This window comes from Coregonus lavaretus, assembly GCF_964263955.1.
Source record: "Coregonus lavaretus genome assembly, chromosome: 1".
Lineage (NCBI taxonomy): Eukaryota > Metazoa > Chordata > Actinopteri > Salmoniformes > Salmonidae > Coregonus > Coregonus lavaretus.
Window position 1 is genome coordinate 74,341,548 of NC_139988.1, and position 22,718 is coordinate 74,364,265.

At 43.6% G+C, this 22,718-nt stretch overlaps 1 protein-coding gene across 1 annotated transcript in view; it reads right to left on the bottom strand.

Moving 5' to 3' along the window:
• Positions 1 to 2,034: 2,034 nt before the first annotated feature.
• The window catches only part of afap1l2 (actin filament associated protein 1-like 2), a 207,698-nt gene continuing 187,014 nt past the window's right edge, over positions 2,035 to 22,718 (bottom strand). Inside the window, exons 17-19 of the mRNA XM_084170096.1 lie at positions 13,084 to 13,271; positions 4,932 to 5,081; positions 2,035 to 2,721 (exon numbers count right to left, since the gene is read on the bottom strand). Coding sequence (XP_084026222.1) covers positions 2,695 to 2,721; positions 4,932 to 5,081; positions 13,084 to 13,271 — 365 coding nt within the window. The 3' untranslated portion in view covers positions 2,035 to 2,694. The remainder of the gene's footprint in view (positions 2,722 to 4,931; positions 5,082 to 13,083; positions 13,272 to 22,718) is intronic.

A 22,718-nucleotide genomic window follows, 5' to 3' on the forward strand; every position in this document is an offset into this window, starting at 1 on the left:
CATTCACTAGGTCCCCCTGTGTGGTTCTGGGATTTTTGCTCACCGTTCTTGTGATCATTTTGACCCCACGGGGTGAGATCTTGCGTGGAGCCCCAGATCGAGGGACATTATCAGTGGTCTTGTATGTCTTCCATTTCCTAATAATTGCTCCCACAGTACCTACCTGCCTGAATGTAAAGTGCCAACTGTAAAGTTTGGTGGAGGAGGAATAATGGTCTGGGGCTGTTTTTCATGGTTTGGGCTAGGCCCCTTAGTTCCAGTGAAGGGAAAATATTAACGCTACAGCATACAATGACGTTCTAAACAATTCTGTGCTTCCAACTTTGTGGCAACAGTTTGGGGCAGCCCCTTTCCTGTTTCAACATTACAATGCCCCCGTGCACAAAGCGAGGTCCATACAGAAATGGTTTGTCAAAATCGGTGTGTAAGAACTTGACTGGCCTGCACGGAGCCCTGACCTCAACCCCATCAAACACCATCGGGATGAATTGGAACGCCGACTGCGTGCCAGGCCTAATAGCCCAACATCAGTGCCCGACCTCACTAATGCTGTTGTGGCTGAATCGAAGCAAGTCCCTGCAGAAATGTTCCAACATCTAGTGGAAAGCCTTCCCAGAAGAGTGGAGGCAGTTATATTAATACCCATGATTTTGGAATGAGATGTACTTTTGGTCATGCAGTGTAGTATGCGACATTTCGAAACTTGAGTATGGTTTAAATGCCAGGATGTTATACTAATTTCCGCTCTTCATCTAGTAGAATTCGATGTACACTTTTCCATAATGCATTGGAAGAGGTGCGCTGAGTGTAATCGGCCCTAGTTCTCTTCAAGTAGCCAAACAACAAAACTAGGCTACTTAATTGGGAAGATGCCCGAAGCTCCTGTGGTGTTCAAACAGGCTAAGTCGTTTTTGTTCTCCTTAAAATGATCACGAGTATTGCATCGTAGGCTACATCTTTGATAACATAAGTATTTGTTTATTTTATTTACCCAAAGTGGATTTCTGTTTTTTCACTGAAAAGTGTTTTTTGTTCTCTTGGCCTTCGTCAGACCTTTTAAACTAAATACTAACCCATATTTTGATTTCTAAATGTGTCGGCATCGGGGACTCGGGATGTGGCTGCGTTATTGATGTCATGTTAATCAGGCCTTTTGGACATATGTATTGTTTGTTTTGTAGGCTAGGCTACCTATTTCATTTATGGATCAAGACTTAGCAGTCATGATCAGTTCTTTAGTTTATTATGTTGCTGTCCAGCGGTTCTGAATTTGCGATGCACCCGACTGTCCACGTTTTTATGTGCAACAGCTTTTTGAGTTGAACATTTGGTGTGTGTACTTTTTTATTTAATTTATATATGTTACATCACTTTGGTTTCACTAATAAATATTTTGAAATGCAACCAAATGATCTGTTTGTCTTAAGTCCTTTTTAAATAGAATACATGGGCTATATGGTCTACTACGGTATAGAACAGTTTAATAGCTTCAAACAATGTAAAATACAGAGTTTAGAGAAATTAATCAAATTGGAAATGAGCTATTATCAGCCTGGTTAATGTGATGCATGTCTGTTGAATTTGGAAAAATCCACCGCACTCGCCCCGCCCCACCTACTCAGTCAATCAGGTGTTGCGGACGTGGCATACTGCATACTTTTTACTAAACGGTATGTGCTAAATAGTATGTGACGATGAGTAAATAGTATTCAGTTTAAGTATGTACTACGCTAGTATGGGTATTAGGACACGGGCCAATGTATCTTCTTTCTGGAAAGAAGAAGACTTGAGTATTTTTTGACTGAAAAAAATTAATATATATATCCTTAGCTACTATAGTATTGTTGTATGCAAATAAAAAATGACTTGCTTTATATACAGAGAAATGTGTTTGTGTCAACATGAGCATGATACGATGTATGAATTGTTTGTCTTTTTAAAGTCTGATTTCTGTTTTTAATTTATAAATAGAGGAGTGTTCATGAAGACCCATTTGAGTGTGCTGGCAACTTTTAATTAAATTCCATTATGAAATGCACATAAAATGTATCGGCAAGCAAGTATTTCTGTCAGTACTAAGTTCTTTTATTTGAATAAAAGTGCAAGTTTTAGCTAGCATACAAGTTAAAAAGTTAACAGAACAGAACAGTGTAATATGTATTTACATCTTGGCTATCAGCATACATGAACCAAGCTACAATCTAGACTGTACCAAATGGTAGACCTAGTAGGGGTGTCATCCCCTGTGGCATGCTGGTGTAGGAGGAAAGTGGCTCGCAGTGGTCTCATCTTTGGGTATTTAGGTGTTATTTCCATATTTCCCAAAACAATCCGGTATATTATCAAAAAACCTCAAAAAAAAATTTTTTATGTGAAGATATGAAAATGTGACTATATGAAAAAAAAACGACTTCAATAGTTTTCAAATCTAGAATTGTCCAGTGGCATTGGTTTTCCAGTAGACAGGTGTGCCTGGTCTCTGATTGGCTTTCTGCGGAGCCATTCGTTTCTGTCCTATTCTCTGGTTGGACAGAGGCAGGTGGAGGGGCAGGGAGGTGGTGGGGGTGGTACCCTTTGCCTCCCTAGCCCCCCAGTGCAGCCCCTCCTTGCCAAAGCATAGCACCTGACCTGGCCATAGGTCATAATGATGACCTCAAATGTCATCAGAGATCAAAGGGAAAGTCTTGCTCACCCCTAGGTGGTGGATTTCTTCTCCCATTCCTGTGTGTGCAGAGAGAGAACAGCGTTAATGCCAACAATGATCGTTTCTGTATTTTACATTGTTTGAAGCAATTAAGTTGTTCTCATGGCTCATCCAATGAATTCATTTGAGTGGTTAAATTTCTTCAGCGTTGACCCTGAAAACAAGCTGAAAACAAAAATAATTGTACCTTTAAAGCAGTGGTCACCAACCTTTTCTGAGTCAAGATCACTTTCTGAGTCAAAATGCAAGCCGAGATCTACCGCTCAGATATTTGTTTTTGAAACATGACTTCAAAAATGTAAACCTATGCAGCATTAACCTAATAAAAACAGTTCTGCAGGAATGAGGTTTGTGCAGTAGGCCTAATACATTATCACAGCATATTGGCTATGTTTGGCCTGACAATATTGTCCTTCTCAGACCATATTATATTTCAAAACTTGAGCTACATGATAACAAAATAGATCAGTTGTTGTATTACTTGCGAGGCACTGCTGAGCATACATTTAAATAACGCAGTTTTTTATTTTACCAGACTAAATGGTACCTGCATGCATCTGAGCAGAGCATCTCAGCAGAGGGAGGGAGAGAGCAGCAGAGGGTCCGCCTCTCACAGTCCCTGCTCTCTCCCACCGGTGAGACTGACCAGAGAGAGGGGACAATGTCTTCTACCTGATGACGAAACTCGAGAAGCACCGTATTATTTCTGTCTCATGCACAAATTCATGTTGTTGTTCCTTTGACCAGAGAAAGTTAAATATTCCTCGATATTAAAATAGACACGACGAGCCGCTAATAATAAAAATGCAGGCCTATCAATATACTTGGCTACTCATTAATTGCAGCTGCAGTGCTGGTTGTAGTGCAAGTGGAAGTAGGGAGAAGCACATTTGTAAAAGTGTTGAATAAAAACAGTGTTGACAGTGCTGAATAAAAACGTAAACATGAACTCACTCTATGCTATATTCTTTGACTGTCTCTCACTGTCTCTCTCTGGTCATGGTTTTAAAAATTATGAAATCTCACATAGGCTAGTATCAACTTTGCTGTGGGTGGGGTTGTGGAAGCTGCAGGCAAAGTGATTTGAGCTATCCGATTGGTCAGTAGTAGGTGCTTTGATTTATCTCTCCAGGTCCGTCGGGTAGGCAGAGTTTGTACCTTAAGACAAATCAAATGGTTCAAAATGGGAACACTTTGCCTACCCGGCATGTAGGGCAGTTGAATCAAGTACACCTACCACCAACAGCGCAAGACTAATAAATAAAAAATAGACCCGCAAGGCTTAATCGTTGGATTTCTACAGAAATGTTTGTAGATCGACTAGGAATGCCTTGAAGATCGACTACTTTAAAGCACTGGTTCTCAAACCTCTCCTCAGGGACCTCCAGACGTTTCACACTTTTGTTGTAGCTCTGAACTAGCTCACCTGATTCACTCACCTAGTTAAGGGCTTGATAGGTTGAATCAGATGTGCTAGCTAAGGAATAAATCAAATACATGGAACGGCTGGGGGTCCCCGAGGAAAGGTTTGAGAACCACTGCTTTAAAGGATGTCAATCTCAGAGGCAGTATTGCAATAGTCTTGCATTTTGCCACCTTTCCTCTGGCCAGTGTAAGAACACTACTAAGTCAGAGTAAATGTATGTGTGCGAGTAAAAGAGTAAAAAGTGTGTTTGTGTGTGTGATCATATCAACAACATACACTGAGTATACAAACCATTACGAACACCTGTTTTTTCCATGACTGACTGACAAGGTGAATCCAGGTGAAAGCTATGATCCCTTGTTGATGTCACTTGTTAAATCCACTTCAATCAGTGTAGATGAAGGGGAGGAGGACAGGTTAAATAAGTATTTTTAAGCCTTGAGACAATTGAGACATGGATTGTGTGTGTGTGCCATTCAGAGGGTGAATGGGAAAGACACAAGATTGAAGTGCCTATGGTAGTAGGTACCAGGCGCACCGGTTTGTGTCAAGAACTGCAATGCTGCTGGGTGTTTCACGCTAAACAGTTTCCTGTGTGTATCAACAATGGTCCACCACCCAAAGGACATCCAGCCAACTCAAAAAGTGCATACATCAATGACCTTTGAAAATATGGGTTCTCTTTCATTATAGGTCCAAATAAAGTTGTCAAATGCCTGTGTGTGCACGTGCGTGCCTTTGTGTGTGTGTGTGTGTGTGTGTGTGTGTGGGGGGGGGGGGGGGGGGGCAATAACCTCTGACCTTAGCCTTCTGCAGGACGTTGCCTTTGCTGGATGCCATGATTGACGGGGGTCTATTCTTTAGCGAGGTGGCGGAGTTGACAGGAGAGGAGTCCCCATAGTTTGTGGGGGGAGAGGGAGTCTGTGGGGGGCCCATGGATGCTGCTTTCGCCTGTAACAAGAAAATCAAGAGCTGAATGCTTATTCTGAATGTTTATCAAAGTTAGCTGTTTAACTTAGTGATGCTGAGGGGTATACTACGATGCAAGCTATATCTACTCAGGGTTTTCTAAAGATGGCCAGCTTCAGTTAACTTCACATTCCAGCTCAGACTTCATCCGAGTTACGACGTTGGATATTGCTCGCCCGCCAGCCGCTAACTCTAGCAGGCTTGTAACTGCACATGCATGTCATAAGTGGCTAGTCGAACGCCAAACTCCTCATTGAGACAATGCTGAAACATAAATCCATGGGCGAGTCAGTGCCACATTTTCATTTGTGCGAAATCAAAATGAAAGAAAAGTTATCTTGCAAATTGCACACACACACACACACAATCCATGTCTCAAACTCTCCATGTTGAATCAAATATAATTGAAAAGCTTGTTTTCCGGAGCATATCGTTAGCTAGTCCATGCATGGCTACATCCTTTGTAGACGTAGTGCTTTGTGCTGAAAGATTAGTAATTTCCTGAAATCCGATTGGTTACTGGAATTTAAAGGCCCTTTCGGGCAACCTGATTGGTTACAATGCCTCACGTGCCGCGCAGCACTTCCTTGTTTGAAAATATCTCCCATGTAGAATCCCCGTGAAGAGAGACAAAATGAGCACATCTCGAAGAATATACCTACAGTATGTGAGTAAAAATAGGCGATCTCAGTTAGCCAATGCGAGAAAAGCAGTGAATGAAAGAAAAAATTAGCCTGATCAGCCGATCGAGGCAGTTGCAGTACAGTTAGAGGAGGAAAAGGAGGGAGCCGGCAGCAGCGCGTCGAGATGCAAATGAGTTGAGATGAAGATGACAGCTAGCAGCGATCAACCAGACAGCAGCCAGCCAACAAATAAACCAACTTGTACATGATTTGATTTGCCCTAAATGTCTAAACACTGGACTGAAAATTAACATAGACCCCACCAACCAGGGATTCTGTAATTCTGTCATGATAGAATGTGCACACTGTGAAGGTGATCATGATGCATTTAGGAGGAGTGTTTACACTTCCTCCAGGCTGCAGGAGTGCTCCAGGGGAGATGTGGGATTTGATAAAAATGGGAGGATGGTTCTTCTAGCCCACGAACTTGGACTTGGTTATGCAGCTCTAAAGAAAATAAGCAAAGCCCTAGGGATTCCTTCCTTGTGTCTCAGCTCATATCAGAGACATGACAGGAGAGTGACAGGTAAATAAAAAGGGAGAGTAGCCCATTATTGTCAGGTGAATTGCTGTGTATAAATAATATATAGTTCCTTGCTCCAGCAAATTTATTCAAAGTGAATAAACAGAGTGATTGGAAAACATAACTATACAATCAGACTGTCACATAGGCCTGCAGTGTCATAGGGCTGTAGCCTACTGTGATTACTGAGAAATTAGCTTTACATAAAGTAAATACATGCTGATATGCTAATATTTACGTAGGGTAACATGCTGATATTTAGTCCTGCAGTTATGACTGTAATGTTGACAGACATCATAATAAGTAACTTCCCCCCCCCCACTTTAGTTGCAGAGATTCAGAGAGGGCTACAGTCAATGGAGAGTGCTGCAAAGCTAATTAGAAGAGCATAATACGATGCTGTCAGATGGTGACAGTACTGCATACAAGGCAGTTGTCAAATTAGATCCCTACCCAGGCATTGAGATAGGGAAACTAGAATGCATCAATCATGCCCACAAGAGGATGGGAACAGTGCTTCGTAAACTTAGTTCAGAGAAACACCTTGGGGGGAGAGGTGTATGGAAACTCACTGCACAAAAATGTAAGAGTCTGCAAAACTATTACAGGGGTGTAATTATTGATAACCAGGGTGATGTAGAGGGCATGAGAAATGCTATGTGGGCTGGTCTTGTCCATTCCATGTCAACAGACAAAATCCCTAATCACGGTAGATGCTCGTCATCTTGGTGCTGGTACCAGCGAGCCCTAGAAAATGGTGAAGATCCACCCAGTCACAAAAAGCATGGAGGCCATCCATTTTTGAATAGAGAGGTTGCACAGAAAATGGTACCTGTATATCATAGGATGTCAAATGATAACCTCCTTAAAAGAATGCAGCACGGAGGAACCCATAATGCAAATTAATGTCTGAACTCTGTAATATGGTCGCGATGCCCCAAAACTGTCTTTGTGGGCAAAAGCCGCATTGACGCAGCAGCTAGTATGGCAGTAGCCACGTTCAATGAGGGAGCCACTGCTATATCAAATGTGATGGACAAATTGTGGCTTGACAGCACTTTGGTGACACTGGAAGCAATCAGAGAGGAGGATGTGAGGCGTGTTGTGAAAGCTGATGCTGCTTCAATGGAGTGTGCCAATCGTAGGCGCAGGTCCCATGACACAGTCAAGAAAGAAAAGCGGCACCACAACTCAAAGAGGGCCTTACATATGGGGCAGGCATAGCTGATTCATGTTCTGCACATTTCACCAGCCATACAAAAGCCTTGCATGTGACAAATCGAGCAAAGTGATATGAGAATTTGTCCAAAACTGCAGATTTGCCCAACAGTCCAGTATTCAAAGCATATACTCTATTGCTTGAAACAAATGTATTAAATTTGCTAATGTATTTGTAAAAGGTATATTTGATGTTTATTTGTCAGTTTAAAAGTGATATATGAAGAAGAGATTAATTAATGTGACATTAATGGTCATATTTATGGAAAGTACATTCTAATTGCATTAGCCTATCTTTATCGGCCATTTTGTCAGAATGACCTTTCCCGTGCGCCAATAAATTTTTCTAAGTCGTCAAAGGACGTACATTCACATTATTCCACACACAGGTTCGTAGGTCTTATAGTCAGACTTATACAGAGTTTTTTTTTTATATATCTTGTGTAGTTTAGATTTTAAGTGTCATTTTATCTGTAAATATATGCAAAATATGCATCTGTCATACATGTGAATAGTGTTTTTAAATAATTCCATGAAATTACAATATTTTGAGAAACTGTTCTGTGAAAGTCTTACCATTGAGTGTCTTGAGTGCTGACGGGAGAGGACGTGTTTTTCTCTGGCTGGAGGTAAGTAGGGGTAAGCTACATGTAGTGTTGAGTAAAGCTTAACCATGTATTAGATTGTAGGTAGGTAGTTAGCTGTAGTTAGGTATTGTATTTATTGTAGGTTAGTATTGTTGTTATTGTAGCTTTCCGTGGGTAATTGTGGGTTAGAATTGAGGCACGAAGCTAGCTAGCTAGCGGGTAGCTATTGGTAACGATTAGCAACGCTGGAGAGCTGGTTCCAACGGTAATGTAGTCCTACCCAACGTTTAACTTTTGCTTAACCATGTACTAGATCGTAGGTAGGTAGTTAGCTGTAGTTAGGTATTGTATTTATTGTAGGTTAGTATTGTTGTTATTGTAGCTTTCCGTGGGTAATTGTGGGTTAGAATTGAGGCACGAAGCTAGCTAGCTAGCGGGTAGCTATTGGTAACGATTAGCAACGCTGGAGAGCTGGTTCCAACGGTAATGTAGTCCTACCCAACGTTTAACTTTTGCTTAACCATGTACTAGATCGTAGGTAGGTAGTTAGCTGTAGTTAGGTATTGTATTTATTGTAGGTTAGTATTGTTGTTATTGTAGCTTTCCGTGGGTAATTGTGGGTTAGAATTGAGGCACGAAGCTAGCTAGCTAGCGGGTAGCTATTGGTAACGATTAGCAACGCTGGAGAGCTGGTTCCAACGTTTAATTATTATTATTATTATTATTATTATTTATTTTTTTTTGCTGCGTTGTGAAGGGAACTCGACACGGACTTGAATTGTCTGTTTGGTGTGCTGACACACTCTTGGCAGTTTGTTGTGGCCAGGTGTTGATGCTAGTTGTGTGTTAATGGATGCTAGCTTGCAGGTTGGCTACGGCGTCATAGCTAGGCTTCGTGGGTTGTTGTGGGTAGTTACTGTGTCTTGGCAGTGTCCTCGGCCGTGCCAGCTGTAGCACGAAGCTAGCTAGCTAGCCGTTCTTCAAACAGAGTCGACACAGTGGCCATTGCTAGCTACCCAACATGACCATTTGGCTGTACTGAAGTAGCTAACCACAATTTACTTGTCCTAGCTAGCCAACGTCTAATCATTGCTGCGTCATGTAAGGAACTTGACACAGACACGAATGATCTGTTTAGTGTGTTATCACAATATTGGTGGTTTGTTGTGACCAAGTGTTGGCGCTAAACGGTGTGTTATTGTTATTGGATGCTAGTCTGCTAGTTGGCTATGGAGTCATAGTTGGCTAGCTGAACAAAGTGGGTTGAGTCTACTCCTTTAAACATTGAACCGCTGTGGTTCACAACAATTCTGATTTCCAAAGGCGGAAGTTGGGAGAGTTTTTTCTTCGGGTGGTTCAGTGAAACAATTTTAGTTTCCGAGGTAGAAGTTTTGGTGAGGGAGGCCCTGCTCTCTCCACTCCCAGATGCTTAGCCCATTTCATTCCGATCTCCTCTGCATTTTTGTAGCCATTTGCTACAGCCTGTCAACTATGCCTCTGCCTATCCCTGTTCTCTCCTCTCTGCACAGGCTACACAAACGCACCACACCGCGTGGCTGCTGCCTCTCCAATCTGGTGGTCCCTGCACGCACCACCCACGTGGAGTTCCAGGTCGCAGGCAGCCTCTGGAACTGCCGTTCTGCTGCCAACAAAGCTGACTTCATCCCAGCCTATGCCAACCTCCAGTCCCTCGACTTCCTGGCGCTGACGGAAACATGGATCACCACTGAAAACACCGCTACTCCTACTGCTCTCTCCTCGTCTGACCATGTGTTCTCGCATACCCCGAGAGCATCTGGTCAGAGGGGTGGTGGTACAGGAATCCTCATCTCTCCCAAGTGGACATTCTCAATTTTTCCCCTAACCCATCTGTCTATTTCCTCATTTGAATTCCATGCTGTCACAGTCACTAGCCCATTTAAGCTTAATATCCTTGTCATCTATCGCCCTCCAGGTTCCCTTGGAGAGTTCATCAATGAGCTTGACGCCTTGATAAGTTCCTTCCCTGAGGATGGCTCACCCCTCACAGTTTTGGGGGATTTCAACCTCCCTATGTCCACATTTGACTCATTTCTCTCTGCCTCCTTCTTTCCACTCCTCTCCTCTTTTGACCTCACCCTCTCACCGTCCCCCCCTACTCACAAGGCAGGCAATACGCTTGACCTCATCTTCACTAGATGCTGCTCCTCTACTAATCTCACTGCAACTCCCCTCCAAGTCTCCGACCACTACTTTGTTTCCTTTTCTCTCTCACTCTCCTCCCACACTACTCACTCTGCCCCTACACAGATGGTAATGCGCCGCCGCAACCTTCGCTCTCTCTCTCCCACTACTCTCTCCTCTTCCATCCTATCATCTCTTCCCTCTGCTCAATCCTTCTCCCTCCAATCTCCTGATTCTGCCTCCTCAACCCTCCTCTCCTCCCTTTCTGCATCCTTTGACTCTCTGTGTCCCCTATCCTCCCGGCCGGCTCGGTCCTCCCCTCCAGCTCCGTGGCTTGATGACTCATTGCGAGCTCACAGAACAGAGCTCCGGGCAGCGGAGCGGAAATGGAAGAAAACTAAATTCCCTGCCGACCTGGCATCTTTTCACTCCCTCCTCTCTACATTTTCTTCATCTGTTTCTGCTGCTAAGGCCACCTTCTACCACTCTAAATTCCAAGCATCTGCCTCTAACCCTAGGAAGCTCTTTGCCACATTTTCCTCCCTCCTGAATCCTCCCTCCCCCCCCCCCCCCTCCTCTCTCTCTGTGGATGACTTCGTCAACCACTTTGAAAAGAAGGTTGACGACATCCGATCCTTGTTTGTTAAGTCTAATGACACTGCTGGTCCTGCTCACACTGCCCTACCCTATGCTTTGACTTCTTTCTCCCCTCTCTCTCCAGATAAGATCCTGCGACTTGTGACTGCAGGCCGCCCAACAACCTGCCCGCTTGACCCCATCCCCTCCTCCCTTCTCCAGACCATCTCCGGTGACCTTCTCCCCTACCTCACCTCGCTGATCAACTCATCCTTGACCGCTGGCCATGTCCCTTCCGTCTTCAAGAGAGCGAGAGTTACTCCCCTTCTCAAAAAACCAACACTCGACCCCACTGATGTCAACAACTACAGACCAGTATCCCTTCTTTCTTTTCTTTCCAAAACTATTGAGCGTGCCGTCTTTAGCCAACTCTCTTGCTATCTCTCTCAGAATGACCTTCTTGATCCAAACCAATCAGGTTTCAGGACTGGTCATTCAACTGAGACTGCTCTTCTCTGTGTCACAGAGACTCTCCGCACTGCTAAAGCTAACTCTCTCTCCTCTGCTCTTGTCCTTCTAGACCTGTCTGCTGCCTTTGATACTGTGAACCATCAGATCCTCCTCTCCACCCTCTCCGAAATGGGCATCTCCGGCGCGGCTCACTCCTGGATTGCGTCCTACCTGACCGGTCGCTCCTACCAAGTGGCGTGGCGGGAAGCTGTCTCCGCACCACGTGCTCTCACCACTGGTGTCCCCCAGGGATCGGTTTTGGGCCCTCTCCTTTTCTCCCTATACACCAAGTCACTTGGCTCTGTCATATCCTCACATGGCCTTTCCTATCATTGCTACGCTGACGATACACAACTAATCTTCTCCTTTCCCCCTTCTGATAACCAGGTGGCGAATCGCATCTCTGCATGTCTGGCAGACATATCAGTATGGATGACGGATCACCACCTCAAGCTGAACCCTGGCAAGACGGAGCTGCTCTTCCTCCCGGGGAAGGACTGCCCGTTCCATGATCTCGCCATCACGGTAGACAACTCCGCTGTGTCCTCCTCCCAGAGTGCGAAGAGCCTAGGCGTGACCCTGGACAACACCCTGTCGTTCTCCGCCAACATCAAGGCGGTGACCCGCTCCTGCAGGTTCATGCTCTACAACATTCGGAGAGTGCGACCCTGCCTTACACAGGAAGCGGCGCAGGTCCTGGTCCAGGCACTTGTCATCTCCCGTCTGGACTACTGCAACTCGCTGTTGGCTGGGCTCCCTGCCTGTGCCATTAAACCCCTACAACTCATCCAGAATGCCGCAGCCCGTCTGGTGTTCAACCTTCCCAAGTTCTCTCACGTCACCCCCCTCCTCCGCACACTCCACTGGCTTCCAATTGAAGCTCGCATCCGCTACAAGACCATGGTGCTTGCCTTTGGAGCAGTGAGGGGAACGGCACCCCTGTACCTTCAGGCTCTGATCAGTCCCTACACCCAAACGAGGACATTGCGTTCATCCACCTCTGGCCTGCTGGCTCCCCTTCCTCTGCGGAAGCACAGCTCCCGCTCAGCCCAGTCAAAACTGTTCGCTGCCCTGGCACCCCAATGGTGGAACAAGCTCCCTCACGACGCCAGGACAGCGGAGTCACTCACCACCTTCCGGAGACATTTGAAACCCCACCTCTTTAAGGAATACCTGGGATAGGCTAAAGTATTCCTTCTAACCCCCCCCCCCCCCCCCCCCCCCCCAAATTGTAAAGTGGTTATCCCACTGGCTATAGGGTGAACGCACCAATTTGTGAGTCGCTCTGGCTAAGAGCGTCTGCTAAATGACGTTAATGTGCCCTTGAGCAAGGCACTTAACCCTAATTGCTCCTGTAAGTCGCTCTGGTTAAGAGCGTCTGCTAAATGACTAAAATGTAAATGTAAAATGTTATCGCAATAAAACAAAAACATTCTGCCTTGAAGCAATGTGTTGAAAAACCGATTCTCGTAATATGCAAATAAGCACATATTTAAGGTATGCCTAATTTGCATATTTACATAAAAAAATAAATAGAACTTGTAATACAAAAATATATTGTATTTATGCATACTTTAAACTGGTAAAGTTTCAGTCTGATAAGAGTAAATGGACAAATAAATCCCTATTAGCCTGGCCTTAACCATAAGTGGAGAAAAATACAAAAATGACCCAAGATCAGCATCCAGGGGCAAATTTCCTATAAACAGTGTTAACCTACACACCGTGGGTGTGTCCAGGAGGCTGCTGTCCAATGTGGTGCCCAGAATGAAAGGCCCCGCCTCTGCTTTCCTCAGACTCTCCTTCACCTCCATCAATCGTAGCTCCACCTCCACCCGCCACTGCTCCGCCTCCCGGCACGCCTCCTCCTTCTGCTTCAGACATGCATCCAGCGAAGCCTGCTGCACTGGGTCTGAGTAACATGGACATGTGTCAATCAGAACGTCAAACCTGACGTAATTACAATCATAATGACATGTGGATGCCAATCATGATCTCAGTGATTGAGAATGTTCTTAAGTGACATGCTTGTTTACTTTACAGCTACATATGGCATATGCAGAGGGAAAGTCATGAAACAAGCATCATGTTAAACCATGTTAACTGTTTCATACTAAAGGCTAGAATAATTCAGAATTTGCCCAATGTGTACCTTTTTAGTAGGGGATAAAATACACAAAAACAAAGATTACACATGAAGTTGTCTTTTATACTTTAATGTCTTAAAAAACAGCATAGACACTAAGTAAATGCTCGATTCAATCAGATCCGCTTTAGCTGACATTCTGCATAGTGGTTGTTTTGGGGGTGTCGGAGGTGGAACTGCGTTAGAGCTGTCAAATCCACAAGCGGCTCCCGGCGTTATACCTATTGCAGACATTGCCATTGGATGCAACGAATCCACACTCGACTTTATCATCCGACAAATCCCATGCAGCCACGTTAGACGTTGCAGCTGCGTTACAAGTTCAAACACTCGAATGGGTGATGTTCTATTGGGCGCTTTCGAGCGGATCCATTTGTCAAGTCGGTGACCATCGTTGGTCACTGCCTTTCAAAGTGTGTTACATTTGTGCCTACATGTCGACTGCATGAACTTTACAATGTGATCAAAGATCATGCAGTTTTTGACGAAGTCGCCTTCAAGTCACTGTACTTGCTTCTCACCAACTGCACCATGCAGCCATCGCCTGGCTAGTGAGGAGATACTATATGTCAAGTAATCATTAGGGTGTTTTTGGTTGACCTGTGCTAACATGACCAAAGACGTGACTGAAACAGGAACCAATTTTGCCGCGATTCTAAAGCTACAGGGGATACAAATTAAAGAGATAATTGAGTCCTCTCTCTAAGCTATTTATTGTACACACATTATATTTCAGTTTGTGAGAGTGTGATATGGAGGTATAGACAATTATAAAGAAAAACTTCTATAAACAATAGCTGCTATGTTGACACTGCCATGTTGATCTGAGCCATTCTGTTGGAAAACCAATACAGTGTCCGTCTTTCGGCTGTCACAGATGCACCTCCCAAAATTCACTCATTGACGTTCATATACAGTCGGCTTCGTTAGCCTTACTACTCGAACACACCCATTGTCTACACCTCGATTAGACTGATAGGCTATGAATTCCCCCATCAAAATTAACATGAAAACATGCTTACATTAAAAATTCACTACGAAATTTAGACTACTCACTAATAGCCTATGATTTATCAATTGATGGCATGCCCATTGCCGTCCTTGTGATTGCACTTTGGCCATAATAATTTGCGGGATAATATCTTAATTTATTAATTCTAAATTTATGTTCAAGTGATTAATAACTTATACCTATATTAGCCTCCACACGTGAAATCAGTTGGCCATCTGCCATGGTCAATGTATAAATAGAGGACAGTTGCAAGTGTGTTTCTCAATGTCACCAACAATGGAAAACACTAGTTTTAGTTAATAAAAAAGTGTAGCCTATTTCCTAGGAATGAATTGCATGCATAAAGTACAACATGATGCTAATTTCATATCCACTGCACATGTAGAAAAAGCGAACAGAAAACAGAAAGGAAAGGAGAAGGAATCGGGGGGAAAAAAGAGGCACCGATTCACCCCTCGAGATGAGTATTATTTATATTTATATTATTTATTTATTACATTTGAGTCATTCTATCATCGACAGAGTCTACACTGTCTACCACCGTTTTTAACTAATAACGCATTAGAGATACTAAGAAAGGGAGTGGTTTGTGACACTCGATAGCAGCCGCTCACTGATATGTCAGCTCATACCTTAGTTACACCTCCAACACTACACGTCCAACACGGGTTTAAAGCTCGTTTTGATTTAATCTAGGCCTGAATCTAGGCCTAAATCGCGCCCTATGCATTTAGGAATTTAATTGGCTCAATTCATCTCCTTGCCTTCTCAACCGTATTGGAAGAGAAGGTCCAAGGTCCCTCCCCTCAGGCCTTCTTCTCCAATGGGTTTTGAGGAGCCCACTGGGCACACACTGGTTGAATCAACGTTGTTTCAACAGAATTTGTCAACATATTGTGACGTGGAATCACTTGGATTTTTTAAAAAGTCGTCCACCAATACTGTTTTCATCTCATTTCAGCCAGGGTTGTAAACATTGAAATTAGGGTAAAACTTCAACTTAAATACATTGACTTAACTTGACTAACAGGTTGTTAAATCAATCTAATTTCAACATAATCATCAGAACTATGTATACGTTGAAATTGTATTGAAAATTCCACATAGAAATGTAAAAAATATTTTGCATCCTATATTCAATAGGATATTCAACTGAGTATACAAACCATTAAGAACACCTGCTCTTTCCATGACAGACTGATCAGGTGAATCCAGGTGAAAATTATGATCCCTTATTGATGTCAATTGTTAAATCCACTTCAATCAGTGAAGATGAAGGGGAAGAGACAGGTTAAAGAAGGATTTTTATACCTTGTGACAATTGAGACATGGATTGTTTATGTGTGCCATTCAGAGGGTAAATTGTCAAGACAAAAAATGTAAGTGCCTTTGAATGGGTATGGTAGTAGGTGCCAGGCGGACAGGTTTGTGTCAAGAACTGCAACGCTGCTGGGTTTTTCACGCTCAACAGTTTCCCGTGTGTATCACGAATGGTCCACCACCCAAAACGTATGTGTTATGGCTTTACACTCCCTGCTATATTGTGGATAAAGAGTTACCTGTTTAACAGAACACAGAGGGTCTTCTTTAATGGAAGCCTCTCCAACATAATCCTGGTAGAATCAGGAATTCCCCAGGGCAGCTGTCTAGGCCCCTTAATTTTTTCAATCTTTACTAATGACTTCTAATCAAATTGTATTTGTCACATACACATGTTTAGCAGATGTTATTGGGGGTGTAGCAAAATGCTTGTGTTTCTAGCTCCAACAGTGCAGTATATCTTACAATTCACAACACTACACACAACCTAAAAGTCCAAGAATGTAATTAAGGAATATATAAATATTGTAAATATTAGGATGAGCAATGTCGGAGTGGCATAGACTAAAATAAAGTAGAATAGAATACAGTATATACATATGAGATGAGTAAAGCAAAAATATGTAAACATTATTAGAGTGACTAGTGTTCCATTATTAAAGTGGCAAGTGATTTCAAGTCTATGTATATGAGCAGCAGCCTCTAAGGTGCAAGGTTACGTAACTGGGTGGAAGCCGCCTATTGATGGCTATTTAACAGTCTGATGGCCTTGAGATAGAAGCTGTATTTCAGTCTCTCGGTCCCAGCTTTGATGCACCTGTACTGACCTCGCCTTCTGGATGATAGCGGGGTGAACACGCAGTGGCTCGGGTGGTTGTTGTCCTTGATGATCTTTTTGGCCTTCCTGTGACATTGGGTGCTGTAGGTGTCCTGGAGGGCAGGTAGTTTGCCCACGGTGATGCATTGGGCAGACCGCACCACCCTCGGGAGAGCCCTGCGGTTGCGGGCGGTGCAGTTGCCATACCAGGCGGTGATACAGCCCGACAGGATGCTTTCAATTGTGCATCTATAAAAGTTTGTGAGGGTTTTAGGTGCCAAGCCAAATTTCTCCAGCCTCCTGAGGTTGAAGATGTGATGTTGCGCCTTCTTCACCACACTGTCTGTGTGGGTGGACCATTCCAGATCGTCAGTGATGTGTACGCAGAGGAACTTGAAGCTTTCCACCTGCCCCACAGCGGTCCCAACGATATGGATAGGGTCGTGTTCCCTCTGCTGTCTCCTGAAGTCCACGATCAGCTCCTTTGATTTGTTGACATTGAGGGAGAGGTTATTTTCCTGGCACCACACTCCCAGGGCCTTCACCTCCTCTCTGTAGGCTGTCTCGTCATTGTTGGTAATCAGGCCTACTACTGTTGTGTCGTCTGCAAACTTGATGATTGAGTTGGAGGCGTGTGTGGCCACGCAGTCATGGGTGAACAGGGAGTACAGGAGGGGGCTGAGCACGCACCCTTGTGGGGCCCCTGTGTTGAGGATCTGCAAAGTGGAGGTGTTGTTTCCTACCTTCACCACCTGGGGGCAGCCCGTCAGGAAGTCCAGGACCAATTAAACAGGGCGGGGTTCAGACTCAGGGCCCCGAGCTTAATGATGAGCTTGGAGGGTACTATGGTGTTGAATGCTGAGCTATAGTCAATGAACAGCATTATTCCTCTTGTCCAGATGGGATAGGGCAGTGTGCAGTGCGATACCAATTGCATCGTCTGTGGATGCATTGGGGCGGTAAGCAAATTGAAGTGGGTCTAGGGTGTCAGGTAAGGTAGAAGTGATATGATCCTTAACTAGCCTCTCAAAGCACTTCATGATGACAGAAGTAAAGCCAGTGTGCCTATTTATGCGGATGACTCAACACTATACACGTCAGCTACTACAGCGTCTGAAATGACTGCAACACTTAACAAAGAGCTGCAGTTAGTTTCAGAATGGGTGGCAAGGAATAAGTTAGTTTCAAAAACTAAAAGCATTGTATTTGGGACAAATCATTCACTAAACCCTAAACCTCAACTAAAACTTGTAATGAATAATGTGGAAATTGAGCAAGTTGAGGTAACTAAACTGCTTGGAGTAACCCTGGATTGTAAACAGTCATGGTCAAAACATGTTGATACAACAGTAGCTAAGATGGGGAGAAGTTTGTCCATAAAGCGCTGCTCTGCCTTCTTAACAACACTATCAACAGCCTACAGGCCCTAGTTTTGTCACACCTGGAGTACTGTTCAGTCGTGTGGTCAGGTGCCCCAAAGCTGGAAAATTGCAATTGGCTCAGAACAGGGCAGCACGGCAGGCCCTTGGATGTACACAGATCGCTGTCAAATGTGCTTCAACAAAGTACTGAGTAAAGAGTCTGAATATTTATGTTTTTTATTTTTAATACATTTGCAACAACCACTTTTTTTTTTTACTTTGTCATTATGGGGTATTGTGTGTATATTGATGAGGGGAAAAAACAATTTAATCAATTTAAAATAAGGCTGTTATGTAACAAAATGTGGAAAAAGTTGAGCGGTCTGAATACTTTCTGAATGCACTATATATACAAAAGTATGTGGACACCCCTTCAAATTTGTGGATTCGGCTATTTCAGCCACAGCCGTTGCTGACAGGTGTATAAAATCGAGCACACCGCCATGCAATCTCCATAGACAAACATTGGCAGTAGAATGGCCTTACTGAAGAGCTCAGTGACTTTCAACGTGGCACCGTCATAGGATGCCACCTTTCCAACAAGTCAATTCGTCAAATTTCTGCCTTGCTACAGCTTTCCCGTTCAACTGTAAGTGCTGTTATTGTGAAGTGGAAACATATAGGAGCAACAATGTCTCAGCCACGAAATGGTAGGCCCCACAAGCTCAGAGAACGGGACCGCCGAGTGCTGAAGTGCGTAGTGCGTAAAAATAATCTGTCCTCAGTTGCAACACTCACTATGGAGTTCCAAACTGCCTCTGGAAGCAACGTTAGCACAATAACTGTTTGTCGGGAGCCTCATTAAATAGGTTTCCATGGCAGAGCAGCCGCACACAAGCCTAGTAGCCATGCGCAATGCCAAGTGTTGGTTCGAGTGGTGTAAAGCTAATTCTCTGGAGTGATGAATCACGCTTCACCATCTGGCAGTCTGAGTACGAATCTGGGTTTGGAGGAAGCCAGGAGAACGCTACCTGCCAGAATGCATAGTACCAACTGTAAAGTTTGGTGGAGGAAGAATAATGGTCTGGGGCTGTTTTTCATGGTTCAGGCTAGGCCCCTTAGTTCTAGTATAATAATAATAATATAATAATAATAATATGCCATTTAGCAGACACTTTTATCCAAAGCGACTTACAGTCATGTGTGCATAAATTTTTATGTATGGGTGGTCCCGGGGATCAAACCCACTACCCTGGCGTTACAAGCGCCATGCTCTACCAATTGAGCTACAGAGCCTACATACTAGTGAAGGGAAATGTTAACGCTACAGCATACAATGACATTCTAGACGATTCTGTGCTTCCAACTTTGTGGCAACAGTTTGGGGAAGGCCCTTTCTTGTTTCAGCATGACAATGCCCCTGTGCACAAAGCGAGATCCATACAGAAATGGTTTGTCAAGATCGGTGTGGAAGAACTTGACTGGCCTGCGCAGAGCCCTGACCTCAACCCCATCAAACACCTTTGGGATGAATTGGAACACCGACTGCGAGCCAGGCCTAATCGCCTATTATCAGTGCCCGACCTCACTAATGCAGTGTGGCTGAATGGAAGCAAGTCCCGGCAGCAATGTTTAATATAATATAATATGCCATTTAGCAGACGCTTTTATCCAAAGCGACTTACAGTCATGCGTGCATACATTACATGTTCCAACATCTAGTGGAAAGCCTTCCCAGACTTCCCAGAAGAGTGGAGGCTGTTATGGCGGCAAAGAGGGGACCAACTTCATATTAATGCCCATGATTTTTTAACGAGATGTTCGACGAACAGGTGTCCACATACTTTCGGTGTCCACATACTTTTGGGTGGGGCATAGACCCACCCATTTGCACCCATTTGGGAGCCAGGCCCACACACTGGGAAGCCAGGCCCAGCCAATCAGAATGAGTTTTTCCCCACAAAAGAGATTAATTAGAGACAGAAATACTCCTCAGTTTCATCAGCTGTCCGGGTGGCTGGTCTCAGACGATCCCGCAGGTGAACAGGTCGGATGTGGAGGTCCTAGGCTGGCGTGGTTACACGTGGTCTGTTGTTGTGAGGCCGGTTGGACATACTGCAAAATTCTCTAAAATGATGTTGGAGGCAGCTTATGATAGAAAAATGAACATTAAATGATCTTGCAACAGCTCTGGTGGACATTCCTGCAGTCAGCATGCCAATTGCATGCTCCCTAAAAACTTGAGACATCTGTAGCATTGTGTTGTGTGACAAACCTGCACATTTCAGAGTGGCCTTTTATTGTCCCCAGGACAAGGTGCACCTGTGTAATGAGCATGCTGTTTAATCAGCTTCTTGATATGCCATACCTGTCAGGTGGATGGATTATCTTTGAAAACATGAAATGCTCACGAACTGGGACATAAACAAATTTGTGCACAAAATTTAAGATAAATAAGCTTTTTGTTCGTATGGAACATTTATGGGATCTTTCATTTCAGCTCTTGAAACATGGTACCAACACTTTACATGTTGCGTTCATATTTATGTTCTGTGTATTATGAATTTTGCTATTTATAGGGCTAATGGTAACTACTTCTAAACTTCTAATGATCCAATCAACCATGAACGAATAATAGTATACCTAGCTTCACCTTGAAATGATGGTGTCCTTTGGCAAATCAGATGCCAATGTAGCCTACATAAACCCAACCTCACTCCAAATTGTATTTCAAAAAAGTTTGAGGAGTTACTTTCAACTATTCAACGTTATTAGTTAGTCTACGCAAATGAGTATGGCAGCTGATCAGTATCTAAACATGTTGACATGATAGCTCAGCTGAATCGAACACAGCTTGTTTCCAATACTAAGCTGGGTACATAGAGGTAGGCATCTGGATGGTAGACTTGTTCTCACTGAAGTGCATTACTCCTCATTTACCAGTAGGAGACACTGTTGGACTGTGGCTTCACATTTCATTACAATATACCTCTTGATTTATGATGTTGATTCAAACATACCATTGAAAAATATTTTTAACGGAATTTCAACGTATACATACAGTGAGGGAAAAAACTATTTGATCCCCTGCTGATTTTGTACGTTTGGCCACTGACAAAGAAATGATCAGTCTATAATTTTAATCGTAGATTTATTTGAACAGTGAGAGACAGAATAACAACAAAAAAATCCAGAAAATGTCAAAAATGTTATAAATTGATTTGCATTTTAATGAGGGAAATAAGTATTTGACCCCCTCTCAATCAGAAAGATTTCTGGCTCCCAGGTGTCTTTTATACAGGTAACGAGCTGAGATTTGGAGCACACTCTTAAAGGGAGTGCTCCTAATCTCAGTTTGTTACCTGTATAAAAGACACCTGTCCACAGAAGCAATCAATCAATCAGATTCCAAACTCTCCACCATGGCCAAGACCAAAGAGCTCTCCAAGGATGTCAGGGACAAGATTGTAGACCTACACAAGGCTGAAATGGGCTACAAGACCATCGCCAAGCAGCTTGGTGAAAAGGTGACAACAGTTGGTGCGATTATTCGCAAATGGAAGAAACACAAAATAACTGTCAATTTCCCTCGGCCTGGGGCTCCATGCAAGATCTCACCTCGTGGAGTTGCAATGATCATGAGAACGGTGAGGAATCAGCCCAGAACTACACGGGGGGATCTTGTCAATGATCTCAAGGCAGCTGGGACCATAGTCACCAAGAAAACAATTGGTAACACACTACGCCCTGCAGGACTGAAATCCTGCAGCGCCCGCAAGGTCCCCCTGCTCAAGAAAGCACATATACAGGGCCGTCTGAAGTTTGCCAATGAACATCTGAATGATTCAGTGGAGAACTGGGTGAAATTGTTGTGGTCAGATGAGACCAAAATCGAGCTCTTTGGCATCAACTCATCTCGCTGTGTTTGGAGGAGGAGGAATGCTGCCTATGACCCTAAGAACACCAGTCTCCAGACCTTAATCCCATAGAAAATCTGTGGAGTGAGCTGAAGGTTCGAGTTGCCAAACGTCAGCCTCAAAACCTTAATGACTTGGAGAAGATCTGCAAAGAGGAGTGGAACAAAATCCCTCCTGAGTTGTGTGGAAACCTGGTGGCCAACTACAAGAAACGTCTGACCTCTGTGATTGCCAACAAGGGTTTTGCCACCAAGTACTAAGTCATGTTTTGTAGAGGGGTCAAATACTTATTTCCCTCATTAAAATGGAAATCAATTTATAACATTTTTGACATGCGTTTTTCTGGATTTTTTTGTTGTTATTCTGTCTCTCACTGTTCAAATAAATCTACCATTAACATTATAGACTGATCATGTCTTTGTCAGAGGGCAACCGTACAAAATCAGCAGGGGATCAAATACTTTTTTCCCTCACTGTAGTTTTGATGATTATATTGAAATTAGATTGATGTAACAACCTGTTAGTCATGTTTAGTCAATGTATTTTAGTTGAAGTTTTACCCTAATTTCAATGTTTACAATGCTGGTTGAAATGAGATGAAAACAGTACTGGTCAACTACTTTTTTCAATTCCAATGTATTTTCCACGTTGATTCCACGTCACAATACGTTAACAAATTACGTTGAAACAACGTTGATTAAAACCAATGTGTGCACAGTGGGAGGTGAGGAGAAAGGATGCAAGCAATTGAGGAAAGATGAATTGAGAAAGAGCCCTTGTGTAAAG